The sequence below is a fragment of the Poromitra crassiceps genome, assembly GCF_964638095.1.
Source record: "Poromitra crassiceps genome assembly, chromosome: 2".
In the NCBI taxonomy this organism is placed as follows: Eukaryota; Metazoa; Chordata; class Actinopteri; order Beryciformes; family Melamphaidae; genus Poromitra; species Poromitra crassiceps.
The window spans coordinates 110,620,645-110,643,683 of NC_139624.1; the positions used below are offsets into that span (position 1 = coordinate 110,620,645).

At 43.4% G+C, this 23,039-nt stretch overlaps 1 protein-coding gene across 1 annotated transcript; it reads right to left on the reverse strand.

Annotated features, from left to right (window-relative positions):
* Positions 1 to 2,096: 2,096 nt before the first annotated feature.
* slc7a14b (solute carrier family 7 member 14b) lies at positions 2,097 to 16,991 on the reverse strand (the record flags this gene model as incomplete). The annotated part of the gene is made up of 7 exons (XM_083631900.1): positions 2,097 to 2,476; positions 6,427 to 7,202; positions 9,203 to 9,411; positions 11,087 to 11,233; positions 13,288 to 13,505; positions 14,775 to 15,011; positions 16,682 to 16,991. The coding sequence occupies 7 exons, from the start codon at positions 16,989 to 16,991 to the stop codon at positions 2,097 to 2,099; spliced, it is 2,277 nt and encodes a 758-aa protein (XP_083488026.1).
* Between the last annotated feature and the right edge of the window lie 6,048 nt (positions 16,992 to 23,039).

Consider the following 23,039-nt stretch of genomic DNA (forward strand, 5'->3'; position numbering starts at 1 on the left):
GAAATAACAGTTGTATATTTTCACCAGAGTTCCTTCTTTGCCATTGAATATTGCCAGTTAGCTAACTTGAAAAGTTAGTTATAGTGCTCTGAAATGTTTGGGTTATTTGGCCCCGCCCACTGAGGTTTAACTCGACCAATTAGATTATTTCTGTTCCTCCAGAGCAGAAATGTTTGAATAACTAAAAACACAATCTGCCAGTGGCAGGGTGAGGTCATGGGTGAGATGGAGATGGTATGGATTAAAGGAGAATTTCGTTTTTTTTTTAACCTGGACCCCTCTCCTCACATTAATTATGATCTGACGACTCACCCAGTGATCTCCGCAGCATTTCTGGCCGTCCTACGCGTTGTTTTGAGATCAATACTCTCCAATCCAGTCGTAAAATAGAGCTCCGTGGGGGCCAAGTGGCAGCCTGTATTTCCTGCATCTAAATAGCCAGTTTTATTCCCGTTTTCGCCACATATCATCATAATCTCATCCCTCAACAACCACCAGACTGATATTTCCCCCGGCCGGGGCTGTTTCCTGGAGTCTCCCAGGGATCAAATTACCTCATTCGTGATCTCGGTCACCAAGTCTCGTCAAGTCCCGCGATACTTTCCTGCCGGCTGGCCAACTACCTGTAAATATCAGTCTGGTGGTTGTTGAGGGATGAAATTATGACGATATGTGGCGAAAACGGGAATAAAACTGGCTATTTAGATGCAGGAAATACAGGCTGCCACTTGGCCCCCACAGAGCTCTATTTTACGACTGGATTGGAGAGTATTGATCTCAAAACAACGCGTAGGACGGCCAGAAACGCTGCGGAGATCACTGGGTGAGTCGTCAGATCATAATTAATGTGAGGAGAGGAGTCCAGGTTAAAAAATAACAAAATTCTCCTTTAAGTTGAAGTCTGTGTGTTGGCTCACTGTCGGGGTGATTCGTAAGGTTTCTCTGACGTCACGCAAGCAAGGGGGGCAGTAAGGGACCCGGAACTGGGGGTAACCCGCCATTCAAAACAATGAGCGTGGATGTGAATTTTGTAAATAAACAAGACACGTACGTGGTCTGAGCTTCGGTTTTTAGCCGGGATATTACAAAAGACCCCACTGATTCATAACAGGACTAAAGTAAGGTGACCAGACGTCCCCGATTTTCAGGGACAGTCCCCGTTTTTGGTGACCTGTCCCCGGCTGGAGCTGTCCCCGAAAATGTCCCCGATTTTCTACTCCTCATCTGCGGGTGAGATTAGTTTTTCAGAGGCTGTAGCAGGGTCATTGTTAAAGCTAGAGTGAATACTGATATCAAACTAGAGGACCTAAGGCATCCTCTGGCCACAACCATGTTGTGCTAGCTTGTCAGTAAGGGGGCTAAATAACGCTCCAAACGTAGGCTAAATTTGGGATTGTCCATTTTTTGTATTTCATAGATTATAACATTGCATATTTTAATGATATATTGATTGCCGAATTGGAAATGTCCCCGATTTTCATTTCTGAAATCTGGTCACCTTAGACTAAAGTCATGTTATAGCAGTCGGACACACTTAATGACAATCAAGACAGCAGTAAAACGGGCAGGTTTTTGGATTGAGTTTGACGTCAGTGGGTGTAAACCCCTTAAGAGCGTGAGCCCCGTACCCCCGGCGTTGCATAGCAACAACACCGGAAGTAAGTCCAGAGTAACATTACGAATGTAAGTAAAGTATACATGAGTATAAATCTGCTCAGTGTTGAGAGCGGGGGTGAAGAGGAGGTTCTCCACAATTTACCACTGAGACCAGTGTGATGGCCGGGCGTCGCCCTTCTTCATAACACCAGTAGGAGCCAGGACTGGTTCTCTCACACCACCCTCTCCTCTGACAGCCAAGCCAGGTTTCCACAAGACATTCTCTCTAAATAGCAGAAGGGATCCTGTGTGCTGGTAAATGTTAACAGAAAATCTTGTATGAATTTGTCTTGAAGACTATCAATTTTATGTCTCACGTACAGAGAATGCGTAACAAAGTTCATTCATTCTTGCATGTTAGCCTCAGTTTGATGTATTGCGAGGTTATACTGTTATATTGAGTCAAGTTAAAAATTTGTCCTGCTTTTCAACTGACGTATTCAACCCTCGTCTTCATCATCAAAGCCGTGATTGGCCCGTCCCCTGGACCTGCTGCCTCTGGTCGGTCCAGACTGGTAGCCGTGCTGGTTACCATCATCCTCATACTCGCTCTGGTACTGGCTTTGGTCCTGCTCTCCATCTTGGTCCTCATACTGGTTGCCCTCCTGGTTCTGGTAGTGTTGTTGTTGGTACTGGTATCCCCTCTCCTCGGGGGCAGACCAGCCCTGATACGGCCTCTCTTCCTGGTCTTCTTCGGGGGCAAAGCTGTCATCCAGGTTGTCGTCATAGCGCTGGTAGGTGCTGGCATTCGCCTCCTGCTCCCGGGCGTTCAGCTCCAATGTGCTGTGCCACACGCCATAGCAACCGTAGATCAATAGACCTGAGGATGGACAGACAGCGGAGATAAAACAACCTGTAGAGATGCCAGCCCAGCAGATGGAGGTATGAGTTCTTATCAATTCCAGAAGGTGGGAAACGTTCCCTTCTCTACATCTACGCCATCTGCCAACCAACTGCAGATGTAGAGAACAAAGTCTGGAGACACAGCTTGGAAGTATGCTCTATATGCAGTGGTTCTCAAACTTTTTCATGTCAAGCCCCCCAAAACTGATACAAATTAGACCACGGACCCCCATTTGATAAGATTCTGTCCCAGGGTCCCGCATCTGGTAAGACTTTTGCTTTTAGATATTAGATAGATATTATTATTACATAAAGTGTATGAAACCTGTGGTGGGAATTCAGGATTTTAGATATAATCAGAACACTCAGAAACCTGAAACTCAAAAGTAATACAAGTTTAATTGTTGCAACAAGTGAGAATCTCATTACAGAGGTACAGCCTGTCTGAGCTGAAAGTCTGTGAAGATTCTGCCTGCAGAAACATATTATTATGTCCTTGATTCTGCCTGCAGAAACATATCATTATGTCCTTGGGCAAGAGTCCACGAAATATGGCTTTTTTTGGATACATGATGTTGTCTCTCACTCCCTGCTCTGAGCCTTATCTTCAGCCATGAAAACAAAGGAGTGACTGAGGGACGATACTGTGGTATGCAGCTGTAATGGCAGCTGTAATACAGCTGTAATGGCTGTATACTTTTTATACTTATTATCTATATTAAACACAATCTATATCAAACGTAATGTGTATGGAGAGATATATGTGTCTTTATTCTGTGACTGAAAGTTTACATCCTGTAACCCAAGACTGTATCTGTGAGAAAATAAATCCACTTTGTAATCAAAAAATAGATCTGTAAGCAAAAACATGGATTTGAAAACAAAACTATCAACAATCCAATCAAAGAAAAATTTAAAAAATAAAATAAAATAAATGTTTTTAGATTTTTCATTAATGTGAATTCAAAAAAGTTGCATGCAAACACAAACATTTTGTTCTCAACTCCAAAACATTTGTTTGCAAAACCATTACGTTTGCTTACAAAGCTCAACTTTTCTTTTGCGAAACGAAAAGTTTTGTTTGCAAAACCTGAGTTTTGCAAAACTTTTTCTGTTACAATAAGGGCGGGACCTACAGCAAAAAGAAGTAACGCACGTCCCTATTGGCCAGTGTCGATCGGAGTGATAGCTTGGCAACATCCAATCCAGTACGAGACAAGGCGGAGGGCGGGCACTTGAACGGAAGTATTTCCTGAAGGAATCTCCATGCCATTTTAGCGGCAGTTATAACCACAGATTGAAGAGAGAAGCCGTGAGTATGTTCACACCAATGTTTTTATGTTTGGACCGGTGCATGTAACCTGACCAAACATAAAAACATTGGTGTGAACATACTCACAGCTTCTCTCTTCAATCTGTGGTTATAACTGGGGCTGAAATGGCATGGAGATTCCTTCAGGAAATACTTCCTTCAAGTGCCCGCCCTCCGCCTTGTCTCTTACTGGATTGGATGTTGCCAAGCTATCACTCCGATCGACACTGGCCAATAGGGACGTGCGTTACTTCTTTCTGCTGTAGGTCCCGCCCTTATTGTAACAGAAAAAGTTTTGCAAAACTCAGGTTTTGCAAACAAAACTTTTCATTTCGCAAAAGAAAAGTTGAGCTTTGTAAGCAAAGGTAATGGTTTCGCAAACAAATGGTCTGGAGTTGAGAACAAAATGTTTGTGTTTGCATGCAACTTTTTTTAATTCACATTAATGAAAAATCTAAAAACATTTTTTTTATTTAATTTTTTTATTTTTCTTTGATTGGATTGTTGATAGTTTTGTTTTCAAATCTATGTTTTTGCTTACGGATCAATTTTTTGATTACAAAGTGGATTTATTTTCTCACAGATACACTCTTTGGTTACAGGATGTAAACTTTCAGTCACAGAATAAAGACACATATATCTCTCCATAAAATGTGCGCACAGATATGAAAACACTCAATTCGGTACAGTGGCATAAGGATAAAAGAGAAAGTTTGGCTTCAGGTTTCCTGTGACGGATTCTCTCGCTCTGTGGAAGTTTGTTTTTCAGACCAGACAAGAATGAACGGCAGCAAATAGCTTCTTCTGAAGGAGGAAAACAAGTGCTGACATCTGCAACTTTGCTGACTGTGTGCAGAAACACGGGGACAACTTACACCATTGGTGCCAACTTTAAAAAAAATCACATCCAGGTGTTGAAGTAAGTGGTGCAGGTTTGCGCAGGTCGGATCCATAGACTTCTCCCCCTCTCCCCTCTCTCTGGCACTGTGTGTGTGTGTGTGTGTGTGTGTGTGTGTGTGTGTGTGTGTGTGTGTGTGTGTGTGTGTGTGTGTGTGTGTGTGCGTGTGTGCGCGTGCGCGTGCGCGTGCGCGTGTGCATGTGCGTGCGTGAGTGCATGCGTGTTTCACAGGCTTTGAGCCGTGATGCTTTCTGTCTCCACTCTCCTGTAGAGTCGGCTAAATCTCATCCTCGCATCACGGTGCACTGCTCAAAAGTGACACACATGTCACTTATAGAAGTGGCTGCACCAAAAACACACCCATATTATTCTTTAAGTAAAAACAAGGCTGCTTGCTATGCCCACTACTTTTCTCACTTTGCATAGACTGCCTCATGAAAGAAACAACTGGAAACAACAAAAGAGGAATATCGTGGACATTCACAGAAACTCTCGAGGACATTGATTTTGCAGATGACATTGCTTTGTTAGCCCATCGCCACCAGGACATGCAAAGCAAAACAGAAGATCTAGCAACATATGGCAAACCGATCTCAACATCAACACTGACAAGACTAAAGTCATGAAGATAAACCCAAAATCCAACCAGCCGCTCATCATCAATAGCAAGAACGTGGAGGAGGTTCAGGAATTCACCTAACTGGGCAATAAGATAACAATAGGCGGAGATTCAGGGGCAGATGTCCAGGGCAGGATCTCTAAAGCAAGGAGACTTTTTGCAGTACTAAGAAACATATGGAAGACATCCAAGATAAGCACAAAGACAAAGTTGAGGATATTTAAGAGCAACGTCCTTGGAGTTCTCCTGTATGGTGCAGAATCATGGAAAGTGACACAGACCATCTGTCACAAGCTAGATGTATTCCAGACAAGAAGCCTTAGGTGGATGCTGAGGATATTTTGGCCTAGGACAATCTCAAATGAAGATCTTTACAGAGGAACTGGCATGACTGGCATGGTCAAATGTGATCAAAAACAGAAGGTGGATATGGATTGGACATGTTTGCAGATTGGACCCAAGTGCTATCCCAAGGGTAGCCATGAGATGGACACCACGAGGAGAGAAAAAAAGGGGGCAGACCCAAAGAGACATTGAGAAGAGCATGTGGAGAAGGAAATGAAACAACTGGGATGGACCTGGGGCCTAGTGCAGCATTGGGCAGCAGACAGGCAGCATTGGCATTCGTTGGTAAAGACCTTGTGTGCTATTGACACAAAGAGGATTAACTAAGTAAGTAAGTAAAAACTTCCAATGCAAAAAAATCGAAGTCTAAGTGGCTGTGTCCACAGGTAATGTTTTCTTCGGGTCTTCGGGAATGATTTGAAAATCATGTCCAGAGCGCTTCCAATGCACACAGACACAGCGTTTATTTGTTGCTGTCGAAAAAAGTGATATTGATAAGCAGCGTGCTTCTCCAAAAGTGTAACTTTTCTCTGCTTGAGGCGCCCAGAGCGCTCTGCCCAAAGACACTAGCAAGGTGCGGTGCTGGGAAGAGGAGCCTTACAATGAGAATGAATTGCAGAAAGGCACTGGCAGCTCAATTAAACGCTTCCTGTCGACACGCCCCCTAAGTCTATCAAAAGTACAAATATCGACAATTAATTATATTGGTATTGCATTTGCAATCAATAACAATACTGTTCCAGTGCTACTCACCAATAATACACCAGATGACGAATCTGCACCAGGTGAGGGGAGACAGTTTGAGCATGAGGTAGCTGTTGACCAATATAGCCGCCACAGGGACAAAAGGCACACAGGGCGCCATATAGGGCAGGATCCGCCCACTTTCCGGCTGTCGCACAATCGTAATCACTAGTGTTGCCATGGACCCTGCTATTAGTGTGGCCATTAGCCCCGAAAACACCGCCCCGGCTCCCGATCCTTGTTCGACGCCGAATATGACGGTGGCCCAGAGGAGGAAGGAGTTGAGGAAGAGGGCGAGGGTGCATCTGGTCACTATGCGGCCGGTGGCGGGCGTGGGCCGGGCAGACGCATCGGGCATCCCCAGCCGCATGCGCAGGGTGTAGTAATGGCCGCCCAGGAGCCTCTTCAGAAGGGGGGCGTGGCCTGTGTGGAAATCCGAGTCGTCGTTCTCTCCCTCGTTCCCGCCGCCGTGATAGGAGGGTGAGCCATCAGACCCTCCGATCAGCATCTGGTCGTCTTTGTTGGGGCCGGCCGCGTCGTGCTTCAGCCCATCCGTGTCCACCTCCCCGGAGGCGAAGTGGTGCGTGTCCATGGTGTCGTCAGGCTGATACCGCAGCAGCAGCACGCACACGCTCACCAGCGTGTAGGCCAGCAGCGTGCCAATAGACATCATCTCTATCAGGTCCCTCAGGCTGACCAGCAGTGCCATGATTGCCGCCAGGCTCCCCGACACCACGCACGCCAACACGGGTGTGTGTGTGAAGGCCGACACATAGGACAGCCACCTGTGAAGAAGAATGACAATATTGTGTGTGTCAAAAACTATTTTTTACTATCTTGTGATTCCAGGAGTTATGGCCTGCCCTTACCCCGCTAGCCGGGCGCTTCTCGCTCATACCGAGCATTAGCGCCCGGCGAACGTCAACGCATTTCCCATCAAACAATCGTGCCGCTCTCACGTCTAGGTATAAAAACCAACCCTTACCCGAGCCAAAAACGTGAAGTGAAGACGCTATCCGATGGCCAACATCCTCTTCTTTTAAATACATATAGGTGCCTCTTCCAAATTGTTGCATAAAATCCACTTTTGCACTGTAGGTGAAATACCATTCCGGAAGTGTGGGGGGCATTAGTGAGTAAACAGTGAGTCGTTGTTCCGGGTTGCTCCAGATGAATGATTTTCGGTTTTTCAAAGACAGAAAAGTGGATTTTATGCAACAATTTGGAAGAGGCACCTATATGTATTTAAAAGAAGAGAACACTACATAAACATAAGAAAAATGTGTTATAGGCTAATACAATATTATATGCAATTATACTATATTATTACACTATAAGTTACACTTTACTATTACACTATAAATATGTGTTGTTGTTGTTGTTGTTGTTGTTGTTGTTGTTGTCCTTGCGAGGGTTCCAGGCAGTCCCCAACCACTTGTGTGGTTTATATCTTTTGTTCTTTTTATTGTTGATTGTTATTTTGTTTATGTGATGACGTTATGTGTTATTGTATGTATTGTATGTAAGACCAGGGACCATGTTGGCTATCATGGCTATCCCTTGGATTTTGTTCTGTTATATCCATAAATAAAATCAATCAATCAACCCATAGCAAATTCATGAATTGTTCAACTTCAGCATTGGCCTTGATTGACAAACAGACAAAGGAACCTATAAAGAAGGAAAATACCACTCACATCACAGCTTTTGAATTTTGCAATCTGTGGAAGCAATTAAGCATTTTTCAATCAAAGGTGAAACAACAGATACTGGTAAATAGTGGGACTTTCCATGCCTGCCCCATTCACTTCAATAAAACTGTCCCCAAAGTCTATAGCCACAATGGTCTAGCCCCAATGCAAAATTTGAACACTGTGATGAGAGTGATGTCTCTTCCTTCTATATAGGTTACTTGCACACAGAGAGGAAGCAAACTGTTGCATTTCTGATCAACTATGTCATATCATGATATTTTTGAGGGCTTTAAAACATGAATGACAGATGAATAGATATGGGGGCCGGGGCTATAAAAAAAAGAGTCAGCTGCAGGTGATCTGCTGCAGCTGACCTGATCACCGAGGTCATGACATCGGTGTTCTCAATGGTAGGTACGGCCATGTGCGTAGTGTGTGTGTGTGTGTGTGTGTGTGTGTGTGTGTGTGTGTGTGCGCGCGTGTGCGTGCGTGGTGTGTGTGTGTTGAGTTGAGTTGAGTTGAACTTTATTGTCCCTCAAGGGGAAATTTGTCTTAGGCACGTTTGCAACTGCGATAAAAAAACAACATATGACATACAGTGCATTGTACAAATCAAGCACAGTTGACCGAACAAGACAAGACAGGGACTGACATTCACAACCTGAGTATCAGGATTCAGCCCGTTGTACAGTACCGTATATGCATATTACACCTTCCCGCTTAATTCATGTCCTAATATTGCACATATCCCTGACCGCTCATATTGCAGCGTCCTTACATATCTCTCTCATTTAGTTCCTACCTATCACTAAATATTGCAATAGCCCAAATATTGCACCTGGCCCTGGATCCTAATAGCGAGTCACAGATGTCCTACTGCACCTCACTATGCTTCCATCTAATGCTACCATGTCCATATATTGCATTCCCCTAACACTGCCTCTAAGTATGCTTGTTGCATTTCCATATAACCAACTCAGTATATATGCCAACAGTTACAAGAGATTAGAATAAGAAATTAAAAAGAAATAAGAAAACATTCCAAAACATATAAAAACAAAACAGAACACAGCCTGTGGGTGTGTGGTGACCTGAACAGCAGCCCGTCCCTGGACATGGCGTAGATGACCCTGGGCATGGGGAACAGGGAGCCGAGCAGAGACACGGTGAGGCCCGCGATGGAGCCCACAGCCACGGTGTACTTCCCCCACACGAAGCCATGCACCGCGAACATCTCCATGAGCGGAGCCGAGCCATCAATCAGCTCGTAGGGAACCATGAGCGTCAGGATCACACTCACCTGTGGGGGAGGGGAAGGTGGGTGGCACTGATACATCGGTTTGACTATCAGATATCGACCAGTCAGTGTTGTTTAGGGATGGGACAGTATTACTATATATCATGGTAAAATCAAACAAACAAAGAAAAAATAATAATGCTAATGGTACAGGTCCTAAATCTTTTCCCCTTTTTAATTTTTAATATTTATTTTATATTTATTCAAGAAATGTATCCGAGTCTTATGCTTATTGACTTGGACTCCCTATTATTGAAACACGCATATGCACGTGTCGAGCAGCAGCGGCAGCAGTCCGGGTCCAGCTTAACTAGGCTTGCCTAGTCTTGTTAATTTTTATTACCACCAAGATAACCGCCGACTGTTAGGAGGCTGAATAACAAACACAAATATTTAACATATTGTTCTATAATTATACATAATTATACATTATACATTATAATGTGTTCTTGTGATTGATATGATAAATTAGTTATAAGTAATTGAAGAATGTTACAGTGCTGGTTTTAAGGTTTTCATCTTATTAATAATTATCTGGATAATATTGTATTATCAAGATAATTTTGGCCAAGATAATCGTGCTATGAAATTTTTATATTTTTAGGTTATAGGTTTCAATGTAAAGTTTTAGTGTCAAATGATCTAACTCTTGTTTCTGAAGGCATTGAAAACACTGAATCCCTTTTATGTAATTTGTAGGATTTCTTGTGGTCAAATTTGAATTTATGGCACAAAATATCTAACCTGATGCTGCCAGATGGACGGTTTAGCTTCACATTACGTTTCACTAAACTAGTCCATCTGGGAATGCAGTCATCCAACCCGCTGGGTTGGATCACAGTTTTCCAAGCTACTTGGCAGGTGATTGGATGATCCATCTGTCTATCACCGCTGGTGCGTGTTAACTTCAACCAATCAGATCGCCATGCCTCTGACGTAACGTTTGCACCGGAGGACCGGTTGAAATGTTTGTTGCTAATTAGCGGCTAACAGCAGCCAGGAGTGTTTGGCTACGCGCAGCGAATTGACGAGTGGCCCTCCCTTGCGCTATTAATAGTTCATTGATGAAAACGGAGCGCAGTGCCACGTGTGTTTATTTAATATGCTGCCTCGCTATCTCCGTATAAGAACGTAAAGCGCTTTTGCGCAGTTTTGTGTTTGTGTTTTGTGGAAGCTAATGTAGGCTAACATGTGCTCCCTCTAGAGTGATGTGGGCTGGGGCCAGAGTTATGATTATTGCACGGGAATTTCCAAAAACTAACGCATGAGCGATTAATAATTGGATTGGATTAATAAACGTTTTGATATTTTGGAAATGCTGTCCAGTTGAGAAATAACTGAAGTTATTGCTGCATCTACGATAGCCTCGCTAGCTTTCGTGGCGGCAGCCATGTTGACGAGTGAAAAGAACTACAAAGACCATGTACCCACTACTTGCCCAGACGCTTCTCAGTAGCGAGACACAGAAAGCCCGCCTAAGGCTGCCGCTGATTCGACGAGCCGGCCATGGTTCGGGTTTCTAAGCCAATCATCTTAACTGCCTGTGCATATCAAGATGGATTATGTCGAGAGAATCTCTTTTGATCTCGCAAGGTTATCGATCTTGCAAGCAAGGTTACAAAATATCAGCTTCAATCCAGCAACATTGGTATGGTAACGTGTGAGGCGGCGTACTGACAGACACGTAGGCGGTGAGGCAGAACACCAGCGAGGCAGTGATGGCGTAGGGGATGGAGGTGTTGGGGTCCTTGGCCTCCTCTCCTGTTGTGGCGATGATGTCGAAGCCAATGAAGGCGTAGAAACAGGTGGCTGCTCCCTGCATCACCTGCACACCACCGAGACGAGAGGGAACCGCTGTCACACAAAGTACAGTCTGTATGCTACTGTAGCCAATCAGCGTTTCAGCACTGGAAACAGTCTAAATCAAGCATACTTTGATTTTCTAAAATATTCCACTTCACAGTGGAACAGTCACACTTCACTTCACACATTAAAAAGATATGTAGCGATGTAGTTTGGTCTGGAGCCTCCTGCCCTCCGACCTCCCCCCTCTTCTCCCCAATTGTCAGTCCCTCCAGGAGTTTTTTTGTGTGTTATTGTTGCGATCAAAATGCTCTATTTTGCAATGCCATTCCTCAAAAATTGCAATGCAATTTGCAACGTATTATGTGATTTTTTGGTAACGCTTTAGAATACAGCCCGCAAATAAGCATGTAGTTATAGTGTAACTACGGGGTACAAGGAGTGAATTTAAACTTTAACTAGAGGGTAACAAGATCTGTAGTTATAGTATAACTACGGGATACAAGGAGTGTAGTTATAGTATAACTACGGGGTACAAGGAGTGAATTTAGACTTTAACTAGAGGGTAACAAGATCTGTACTTATAGTACAACTACGGGGTACCACACTGTAGTTATAGTATAACTACGGGGTACAAGGAGTGAATTTAGACTGTAACTAGAGGGTAACAAGATCTGTACTTATACTATAACTACGGGGTACCACACTGTAGTTATAGTATAACTACGGGGTACAAGCAGTGTAGTTATAGTATAACTATGGGGTACAAGGAGTGTAGTTATAGTATAACTACGGGGTACAAGGAGTGTAGTTATAGTATAACTACGGGGTACAAGGAGTGTAGTTATAGTATAACTACGGGAAACAAGGACTGTAGTTATAGTATAACTACGGGGTACAAGGAGTGTAGTTATAGTAGGCCTATAACTACGGGGTACAAGGAGTGTAGTTATAGTATAACTACGGGGTACAAGGAGTGTAGTTATAGTATAACTACGGGGTACAAGGACTGTAGTTATAGTATAACTACGGGGTACAAAGACTGTAGTTATAGTATAACTACAGGGTACAAGGACTGTAGTTATAGTATAACTACGGGGTACAAGGAGTGTAGTTATAGTATAACTACGGGGTACAAGGAGTGTAGTTATAGTATAACTACGGGGTACAAGGAGTGTAGTTATAGTATAACTACGGGGTACAAGGACTGTAGTTATAGTATAACTACGGGGTACAAAGACTGTAGTTATAGTATAACTACAGGGTACAAGGAGTGTAGTTATAGTATAACTACGGGGTACAAGGACTGTAGTTATAGTATAACTATGGGGTACAAGGAGTGAATTCACTCCTTTTTTCCCCTGTAGTTATACTATATGTAGTATATACCCTCATGTATATACCCCTCATGTGGTATTCACATGTTACAGTAAGTGGACATTTTCTGAAAGCTTCAAGTTCATGACTTGTTGGTCGGTTGGGCGCATGTTCGGGGCAGAACGGAACTGGTGGGAATAGCGTGATCCTTCCACGTGCTACTTCCTGCCAGTGAAGCTCCCCTCTGCCAGGTGAAAAGAAGCGGCTGGCAACTGTGCATGTGTCGGAGGAAGCATGGTGCTAGTCTATGGCTCTCCCCAGATCGGCAGGGGGTGGAGCAGCAGGGGGAAATTGGCCAAGTGCCATTGGGGAGACAATGGGTGGGAAATAAAAAAATAAAAGAAGTTCACGTTTTGTGACGTTTTCAGAAAATGGCGGAGGCCATGCACATGGATGGAAAGTTAATATTGTAATTTTAGCTAAATAGAGCTTTTCATAGTCATTTTATAATATGTCTGAGGAAAATTTTAATATTCCCAATGGTCTCATATTTTTTCCCCTCTGTCATTATACCTTGGCATTTTCTGCATTAACGTAGTTAGCTGCTCGCTAGCTAGCGTTAGCTAAATTGTTATCCTCGGTGGCTTCTGGTCAACTGTTACATGAGTCACAACGTGACTGCTTGAATGCCAAGCATATTGTGTACACTACTTCCCAACTCATACAGGAATATTCAGAGTCTCGTCTCACGACTCTCACCCCTGACCAGCCGTATGGCAGGAAGCGGCCACCCTCCCAGTTGCTGGCAGAGAGGAAGAAGAGTCCGGCGATGATCATGAAGATCCAGACCAGCAGGTTGAGTACATTGAGGACGTTGTTGAAGCCCACAGAGTTCTTCACGCCCAGGGCCACGATGACCGTCACCAGCAAGGAGATGAACAGGGCCAGCAGGTCCGGGTATGTGTCCTCCCCCTTCCCTGAAGGACAGAAACACAGTGCAGTCCAGACAGCAGCTCTTCAATATGAACATTTAAAGAGCCTCTTTGCTGATTTTCAAACAGCTTTGTATCATTACAAAATCAGCAGTATAATGCAAATGAACAATGTTTAACTTCCTTCCATCTTACCTGGACCGAGACCCCCCCGTTCATTCACAGAACTTCCTGGTCCAAATTATGTCATAATGATTTTGGAGCAGTTTTGCCATGGTGTCACTATTACCATCACTATCACCATCATTATTGATCTCTCTACCTTCATTCGCAGAACTTCCTGGACCAAAATGACAGCATAATGACATCATAATGATGTCAAGTTCTGTGAATCAACAGGAAGCTCTCGGTATGTAATAACACAAACCTGGTTGAAAATCTGCAATGTGTCTCATTGTTTGGTGAAATCAGAGCTTGAATGGCCTATCTTTGTGATATAACTTCAAAAGAGCTTCAAAAGGTTGAAATCTGAATTTTTACAGAGCCATATATTGTGAACATGTAGCCCTGTAACTTTGACATGACACACACACACACACACACACACACACACAATTCGTACTTATTGACCATTTTGAGTCACGCTCTTTCCAATAAGCCCATCAGCTTTGAAATCCATAGCACGGTTGTTGATATCTCAGCAATAATGCGGCTATTCCTTGCAGCCAACAGCGCTGCCGCCATGATGTGAAAGGTGGTCGGCTGCAGCCTGCCATGTGTTCAGGACCTACACACTCTCACGATGCTAAAGTGGTCTCAGGAGATTATGGCCAACCTCACTCACCCATCCAGGACATAAACCCTTCAGGGTCCTCCTCCATGGCAGAAGACTGATGTCTGGCAGTACCAGAAACTCCTGTCACAGGGACAGCTTCTAAAAAGCCCCCAAAAATCAGGACTTTGTCACTCCCTCCCTTTTTGAGAGAAGTAACTAGTAACTGTAACTAATTGCTAATTTTCAGTACTGTAACTTGCCCAACACAGTGAGCGACCTACTTCAAGATCACACTGTTGTTACGTTAAAGACCGCCAGAGCTCGCCGTTACTTCCTGGTTACAGCTCCCGACTCTGGCGTATGCACTTACATGACCACAGGAGGTCGCATTCGTTATCTGTTGTTTTAACCCCCTTGAAAATAGACCAATGTTGTTGTTTTGCTTGTGACGACGGAATGCAGGTGCAGGCTACAGGTCTGTAAGAGACAAATTATAGGTGCAAAATCGCCAAACTTCTCCTGTTGTTGAGCATACTGACCAAGTCCTCTGAGTGTGCCCAGGTGTGTTATCATGTAGTTGCTGATGCTGTGATTGGCCAGCGAGTCAAACATGCTGCTGAGGGCGGACGCCCCTGCCGCAGTGCCGATCAGGTACTCCAGGATCAAGTTCCAGCCGATGAAGAACGCCACGAACTCCCCCACCGTCACGTAGCTGTAGGTGTAGGCTGAGCCCGTCGTCTTCGGCACGCGCACGCCAAACTCCGCATAACACACTCCTTCAACGAAACACACACACACGCGCGCGCGCACGCACACACAGCAACATCAGTACATTTTATTGGAGTCTGTGTATGTTTAAGCAATATCACACGAGAGGGAGTGCTGTTGTTGGCTAATATCGTCACGGCTGTGATTCAGTCGCAGGTACGAGGCCGCAGGCCGAGTGCCGAAGATAATCACAGCAGTGACGATATTAGACAACAACAGCACGACCTCGAGTGTGATATTGCTTTTATACAACAGTTCTATTAAACAAAGCTGATTTAAAAAATGACAAAAAAGCTGAGAAAATATATGATTTCTCTATTTATTCCTCCGCCAACAAAAATAGTCCCCTCAGCTTTCCACTACCAGTTGCCGAAAATGTAGCCTAATTAACTGCAGGCTGCCTACTTTTTATCATACACATTGATTTGCACGTTTTCATTTATTGTACAGCCAGTGAAATAAGAGTCTGGTGATTGCATGTTAGTTATGTTAGGAAATAAATCCATCTTTGCGCTGTCGGTAACTGTGTTACGCTTTGTGAATGACGTTCAATGTAACGTGGCTGGTGTTTGTTTTGTTGATTAGAGCAGCTGTGAAACATTTTAGACAACAGCACTCCCTCTCGTGTGATATTGCTTGAAGCGTTTTGTTGATTAGCGCAGCTGTGAAGCATTTTGTTGATTAGCGCAGCTGTGAAGCGTTTTGTTGATTAGAGCAGCTGTGAAGCGGAGTGATCTACACACAGTGAAGCGCCAGTGCCTTATCATGAAATATCAGCACTGGTAGGATCCCTATTGTCCAATCAAACTGCTCGGCCGGAACTAACTGTTGTATAATAATGTTTAGATTACACAAAACCATAGGTGGAGTTTGAGCTTTGGGGGGGCCACTTCTGCAGGAGTGAGATGCTCGCCGGCGGCAACATTGTTTGGGCCGTTTTACTCTTGAAATTTTGCCCGTTTGAAACCAGATTTAGAGGAATATCTAATTTTAAGGCTGCATCATCATGGTCTCTCTCTCTCTCTCTCTCTCTCTCTCTCTCTCTCTCCCTCTTTGCCGGCGAAACATTTTGGCTTTTTTTTTTTGCTATTTGAAACCAGATTTAGAGGAATTATTATTGTACAATAATTACAACAATTAGTTTCTGAATAATAAAGGATTATTATTATTAATAATAATAAGAATAATAATAGGCTGCTGCTGCTGCTGCTGCTACTACTACTACTACTACTACTACTACTACTACTACTACTACTACTACTACTACTACTACTACTACTACTACTACTATATGCACACACACACACACACACACACATATCTGTATATTGGCCTACATACGTATATATTACTTTTTTCAGATTCTTCTCCCATTTTCTCCCCAATTGTACATGGCCAATCCCCCCTACTGTTCAGGTCATTGCTCCACCCCCTCTGCCGATCTGGGGAGAGTTGTAGACTAGCACATGCTTCCTCCGATACATGTGCAATCGCCAGCCGCTTCTTTTCACCTGACAGCGAGGCAGTCCCCCCCCCCAACCCCAACCAATCATCACTCCAAATACCTAAATGCAACCCCTAAACCCAACCAATCATCACTCCTTATGTCCCCTCGGCCGATCCATTCTAGCATCGACCCTTTGACAACCACTGATCTCAGTAAGTGTTCTTGTCTCACCTGACAGGATGGAAGCCAGCGCCGCGATGATGAAGGACAGGATGACCCCCGGCCCGGCCATGTTCTTGGCAACCAGCCCGGCGACCACGTACATGCCGGTGCCCGCGCAGCTGCCCACGCCCAGGGACACCAGGTCCACGGTGGTCAGCACCCTGGCCAACCCCACCGCAGAGCCCTCGCTCAGGTCTGTCAGCTCATCCCCGCCCTGGCTCATCGCTCCCATAGGTTTGGTGCGCAGCAGGCGGGAGCGCATGTTGTACCAGGCGTCGCCCCACGACACCCGGCCCAGCCAGCCCGCCAATGCCGCCATCACTCCCAGGCGTGTGTGTGTAAGTGTGTGTGATTGTGGGTGTGTGTTCCTGTACTTCTGTCTTTGAGAATCTGAGTTTTATACCTTCAGAGCAAGGACATTTTGGCAAAGTGAGGACAGTTTTGGATGCTCTTCACTTCTTCAATCTCAGTGATTTTTGGGTTTAGGACTTGGCTTTAGGGTTAAGGTTAGAATTAGGATTCAAGTAAAGTAAGGGTTAAGATTAGGCATGCAGTGGGTTAGATTTAGGATTAGAAGATAGGGAATGGATGTCGATGAATGTAAGTCAGTGGATGGTCCTCATGAAGATACAAGGATCCGTCACTCCCTCTATCATTCTTTTCCTCTCATTCTGTCTTTGCTGTCTCTTTCTCTTCTTTCCTTTGTCGAGTAGTAGTTTCCCCTACAACCTGCTCAGCAGACGTAGTCCAAACGCACAGATTCTGTAAAGAGACAAACAAAGAGAGTTTATTTCTGTTTAGGGTCACCCGCTGAATGCTGGGTAAATATGAGATGTGATGTGGTTTCTCTGCTCTTCTGTTCATTCCAGCATGTATCCAACAGGCCTAGTAAAGAAATGCAAGCGACTGGCACATTTTAGCATTTATCTTTTATGATTAGTCACTCTTGATAAAATAAGTAGGTTACTGTTACTTAAAACTGTTACTGTACTGTTACTGTTACATAAAACATAGAGAAATAAGTTAGACAGAGATAGTAAAAACAATAAAACTAATGAATGGAAAGCCAGGATAAAAACATGGATTTAAAGGAACAGGTCATTAAAAAATTTTATTCTGTCATCATCTACTCCCCCTCATGCCAGCTGAAAAACAACTGAAGTCAGCGGAGACAGTTCTTCAGAGTTCCAAAAAGACCTCTATTATGCCCATAAACAAATCTAAAATGACCCTTGGAATTGGGATGACGGGGGCTTTTAAATGCCCCCTTTCTGTATTTTAACGTTACTCTGTATTTGCAAAGCGTGCCTGGATTTTGTTCTGTATTTGCAAAGTGTGACTCAAAAGTGACCAGCTAGGCTTCCGTACCACAACCCCCGCCCTCTCCTCCTACTAGTCTTACCTCAGTGACAGGCAGCTAGCTGGCCAGCTAGTTCACTAGCTCACTAGTTTTTCAATACGCAAACCACGTGCTGAGTCATGGCTAGCAACAGATGGAAATTAAATAGAAACTGGCTGACGCTCTCCAGGTCTGCCCAGGGCCTAGAGATGCTGTCGAAAAGTCTACTGTTGTGGGTTGGAGGATGGACTGGATTGTCAGTCTACATGTTATTTGAAAGGTTTTTGCCAAGTACATTACATGCCAGACAGTGTTGTTGAGATGATATGAGGATGAGGATTTTTAACTGTGATTATGACCTTTTAGAAATGAAATATGCTACGATAAGAGTTGCTGAATATTGGTCTCACCTTATGTTCCAACACAGGGGTCAGCCAGTTACTTCCTATTGTGTTTACACTTCCTGTGACAGTACAGTACTAGTGAGCAGGTAAAACAGACGGTGTTTTGAACAGGAAGTCATAACACAACTGGGTCAAGTGGGCGCCTGCGGAGCTACATAAGGTGCATTCCATTCCTAGGGTGGAGACTCTGGAGATGATGCATCACTTGTCCTCTTCCTACTTATACTCCCACCGCTTATAAAGCCTCAGCCATGAAGGATTTACATCACTGATGATGTCACAATTGCTCAAGTGACATCACTGATGACATCACAATTACTCAAGTGACATCACTGATGACATCACAATCGTCGTGACACACACCGCTGCCCACCCACCCCAAAATTGCCCTGGAAATAATCCAAAATGTCCCAAAAACATATTTCACACGGGCAAAAAGCAAAAAAACACCTTGTTAAAAAAAAAAGTTCATACCTAGCTAGGACATTCAGGGGATACATGGTTTTCCTATGTATACTGTTTTAACAATAATGGGTTTTGTGAAAACCCACCCAATCCAGTTTTTTCTTTTTACCACGTGCGCAGCAAGAGAAGGCATTTTGGGGTGAGTCAGGCATTCATTCATTCAGTCATGGATAACGGTGATGATGTCATCAGTGTTGTCATCAGTGCCAAACTTGGGCTGTTGAAACAGTGATGTAATCAGTGATCTCATCATCAGTGATGATGTCATCAGTGCCAAACTTGGGCGTTTCCTCGAATGGCTTGAGTTGCATGAGGTCGCCTGGTTGCTACATGATGCACGTGGTCCTGGGCCAAAGTTGCCCTTGTTCTTTTTGGTCTGGTGCCCCCAAGAACACAACTCAAAATCCGCCCCTGGGTAAGAACCGTTTGGACGTCCATCTACCGCCTGAGTTACCTGAGCGTAGGTGAAGGTGGGATACGCCCGTCTCTGTCTTCTCCTCACTCAGCCGAGCGAGACTCCCTCTGAAACATTTATGACCCGCAGGAGTCTCCTTTCACCACAGAAAGCTACACTCCATAAATACCTCCATCTTCTTCACTCTTACACCCAAATTGACTGATTTACATTGGGAGGGAAAAGTCAGGATGAACAATGAGACTTGACAAACGTTAGAGGCCAGAAATGGGGAGATTTTCTAAATAAAAGCATGGGATCTGAGGGTTTTCTGCTAGAAAACTCAAAGACTTTATTTCCTGCATTCTGGTGTGTTTTTAATGTATAAATTAATATTGAAAATAAATAATCTGCATCATTTCTGGTATAATTTATTTTTTCTCACATTAGACTTCCTCAAACACAACTTTTTCAAATGACTTAATCTCTTATTCTTCCTAACCTCTCTTGATTGTTGTATTTTGTGTGTGTGTATCTTGTTTTACTACTGTAGTGTATGTGAGCATTTAGAAAAGCTCTAAAGTATTATTATTATTATTATTATTATTTAAATCAACTCATAAAATTGCATTACACATCACTTAGCCTACAGTATTCACACTTTGCAATTTAATTTTCAGCCACCTCTGACCAAAATAGACTGTTTTTGGTCTAGCTGGTGCAGTTTACTGAGCAGCAGTGTGTTTACAAGTTTATTTTTTATTTTTTATATATATATAAATAACGCAAATGAGCAGCTTTTTCTTATCCAAATGTGGGAGAAAATTGGGAGAAACGAAGGCAGAAAAATCTGAATATGTAAAGTCTTAAAGTACAGACCACACTGAACAAGCAGTGTCAGAGAAGTTAAAACAAACACCAACTTGTAGCTTATACACACAAACATACACACATAATATTAAAGACACACAGCAGGCCATACAGAAAACACTCACTGGTTATGTGTTTGGTCGGTCCAGTCCTCATATCCTGTGCTGCTGTCCTGGGTCAGACATGGAGGAACCAGAAGGGGAGGGGGGGGGGGGGGGTTGAATTATTCAAACTCTTGACACCATGTGACTAGCCACATATATTATTCAGCACTTGAGGCCCGAGCTGTGTGTGTGTGTGTGTGTGTGTGTGTGTGTGTGTGTGTGTGTGTGTGTGTGTGTGTGTGTGTGTGTGTGTGTAGTTGTCATCATTCATTCATTAATAGGCAGGATACCATGTGTAGCTATACAGCCATGTGTGTGAATGTGTGTAAACAGTGCTATACAGTAGGTGAGGTTTCTTTCCTGCTTGTACACAGGCAGTGGTGTGAATCAACCAGGTGTGTGTGTGTGTGTGTGTGTGTGTGTGTGTGTGTGTGTGTGTGTGTGTGTGTGTGTGTGTGTGTGTGTGTGTGTGTGTGTGTGTGTGTGTGTCAAGTCAAGTCAAGTCAAGTTTATTTGTATAGCACATTTCATACACAGAGGCAATTCAAAGTGCTTCACATAAAATGGTTGACAGGAAAAGAAAAGAAAAGAAAAGAGAGTAAAATGGACATTTAAAAGCATCACAAAAAAAGAGTATAAAAAGTGCATTAAGCAACTTCATTAAGCACATAAAATGGTTGACAGGAAAATAAAAGATTTAAAAGCATCACAACAAAACTTTAAAAAAAGAGTATAAAAAGTGCAATAAGCAACAGGCGCAGCAGTTGCAGAAAGAGCTCAAACTTATAGAGGACTCATTGGGTTTGCATAGTAGCTGTCAGCAGTTAAAAGCGACGGTAAACATAAAAGTCTTTAGTCTATTTTTAAAAGTAAGTAAGGTTGGGGCAGATCTGAGGTCTTCAGGCAATTTGTTCCAGCTAGCAGAAGCATAGTGGGTAAATGCAGCCTTCCCGTGATTTGATTTGATCCTAGGGACAGTTAATAAGCTGGACCCTGTTGACCTAAGAGTTCTAGACGGTTCGTAGCGTGGGAGCAATTCAGCTATGTATTTTGGGCCTAGGCCGTTAAGTGATTTATAGACTAATAACAGTATTTTAAAATCTATTCTCTGACACACTGGCAACCAGTGTAAGGACTTAAGAACTGGAGTGATATGATCAGCTTTCTTAATCTTCGTTAGAACTCTAGCAGCAGCATTCTGAATAAGTTGAAGTTGCCTAAGTTCTTTTTTGGAGAGACCAGAAAAAAGGCTATTGCAGTAGTCTAACCTACTATAAATGAAGGCGTGAATTAGTTTTTCTAGATCCTGTTTGGACATGTATCCCCTAATTCTTGCTATATTTTTAAGATGATAAAAAGCAGATTTTCTAATTGACTTAATGTGGGAGTTAAAATTGAGATCGGAATCAATAATAACTCCAAGATTTTTGACTTGATCCTTAGGCTTCAGGGATAGAGACTCAAGGCGTACAGTGATTTTAAGCCTTTGTTCTTTGGGGCCAAACACGATCACCTCAGTTTTGTCTTTGTTTAGCTGTAGGAAATTCTGGCACATCCAGTTATTTATTTGATCAATGCACTGGCACAATGATTCTATGGGGGCATAGTCAGCTGAGGAAAGAGTTATATACAGCTGAGTGTCGTCTGCATAGTTATGATAGGCTACTTTGTTTTTTTGCATAATTAGGCCTAGAGGGAGCATATAAAGGTTGAAGAGAACGGGCCCCATAATGGAGTGTGTGTGTGTGTGTGTGTGTGTGTGTGTGTGTGTGTGTGTGTGTGTGTGTGTGTGTGTGTGTGTGTGTGTGTGTGTGTGTGTGTGTGTGTGTGTGTGTGTGTGTGTGTGTGTGTGTGTGTGTGTGTGTGTGTGTGTGTGTGTACACACGCAGGTACCTGGTAGGGCTGCAACAACAGAGGCAGCAACAACACTGGACCGGTTTAAAGTTACAGGGAAAGCTAGCATGTATTCCCACTGCAGATCATACAGTTTCCCATACAATATTCAAGAACTACGCAGTTAATGAGGATATTCTTACATTTGCAGTTAAAGCCAGATTACAGGTCCTCCCAACCAGACTCAATCTCTCTCTGTGGTACCCCAATACATTTTCTCCTCATTGCCTGCACCATCATAACACCCCAACCATAGAGTCACTGTCACATATTCTGAATGGCTGCCATGTATACAAAGGTATGTATATTTCCAGACACGACAGGATTGTTGACTTACTGGTTAAGGACATGCTTCTATACATCCCACCTTCTTCTACTGAAGTTTATACTCACACAAGGGTTTCATCTGACATGTTCATACTATGCAATAACGAAACTGAGATCTTTTCAAATGTGACAGCCAATACACCAGATGTTGTTGTTGACGAAGAAAGCAGAGAAGTCACCATCTTAGAAGTAGGCTGTACGTTTGACTATAGTCTGGAGGAGACATTCCTTGCTAAGGTTTTAAAATACCAACCTCTCAAAAATGAGATTGAACAACTCGGGTACAAGTGCAAACTACTTGTGTTTATATTTGGAAGCCTTGGCAAAGCCAAGTGACAAAAATTCCAAAGCCAAAAGCTAAAGCATTAGCAAAATTCTGCTCAATATCTGTGATAATAGGCAGCCGCCACATATGGAGGAGACGCTGCTTCCTGTATCCATAGACAGATCAGACATGTCAATGAGATTCTGAGCTTGTATGTGCATCTACCACTATTTGTGTTCAAGAATTTCTCTTGTAAAATGTGAACATAAATAAATATATTAAATGTGTGTGTGTGTCATGTCAAAG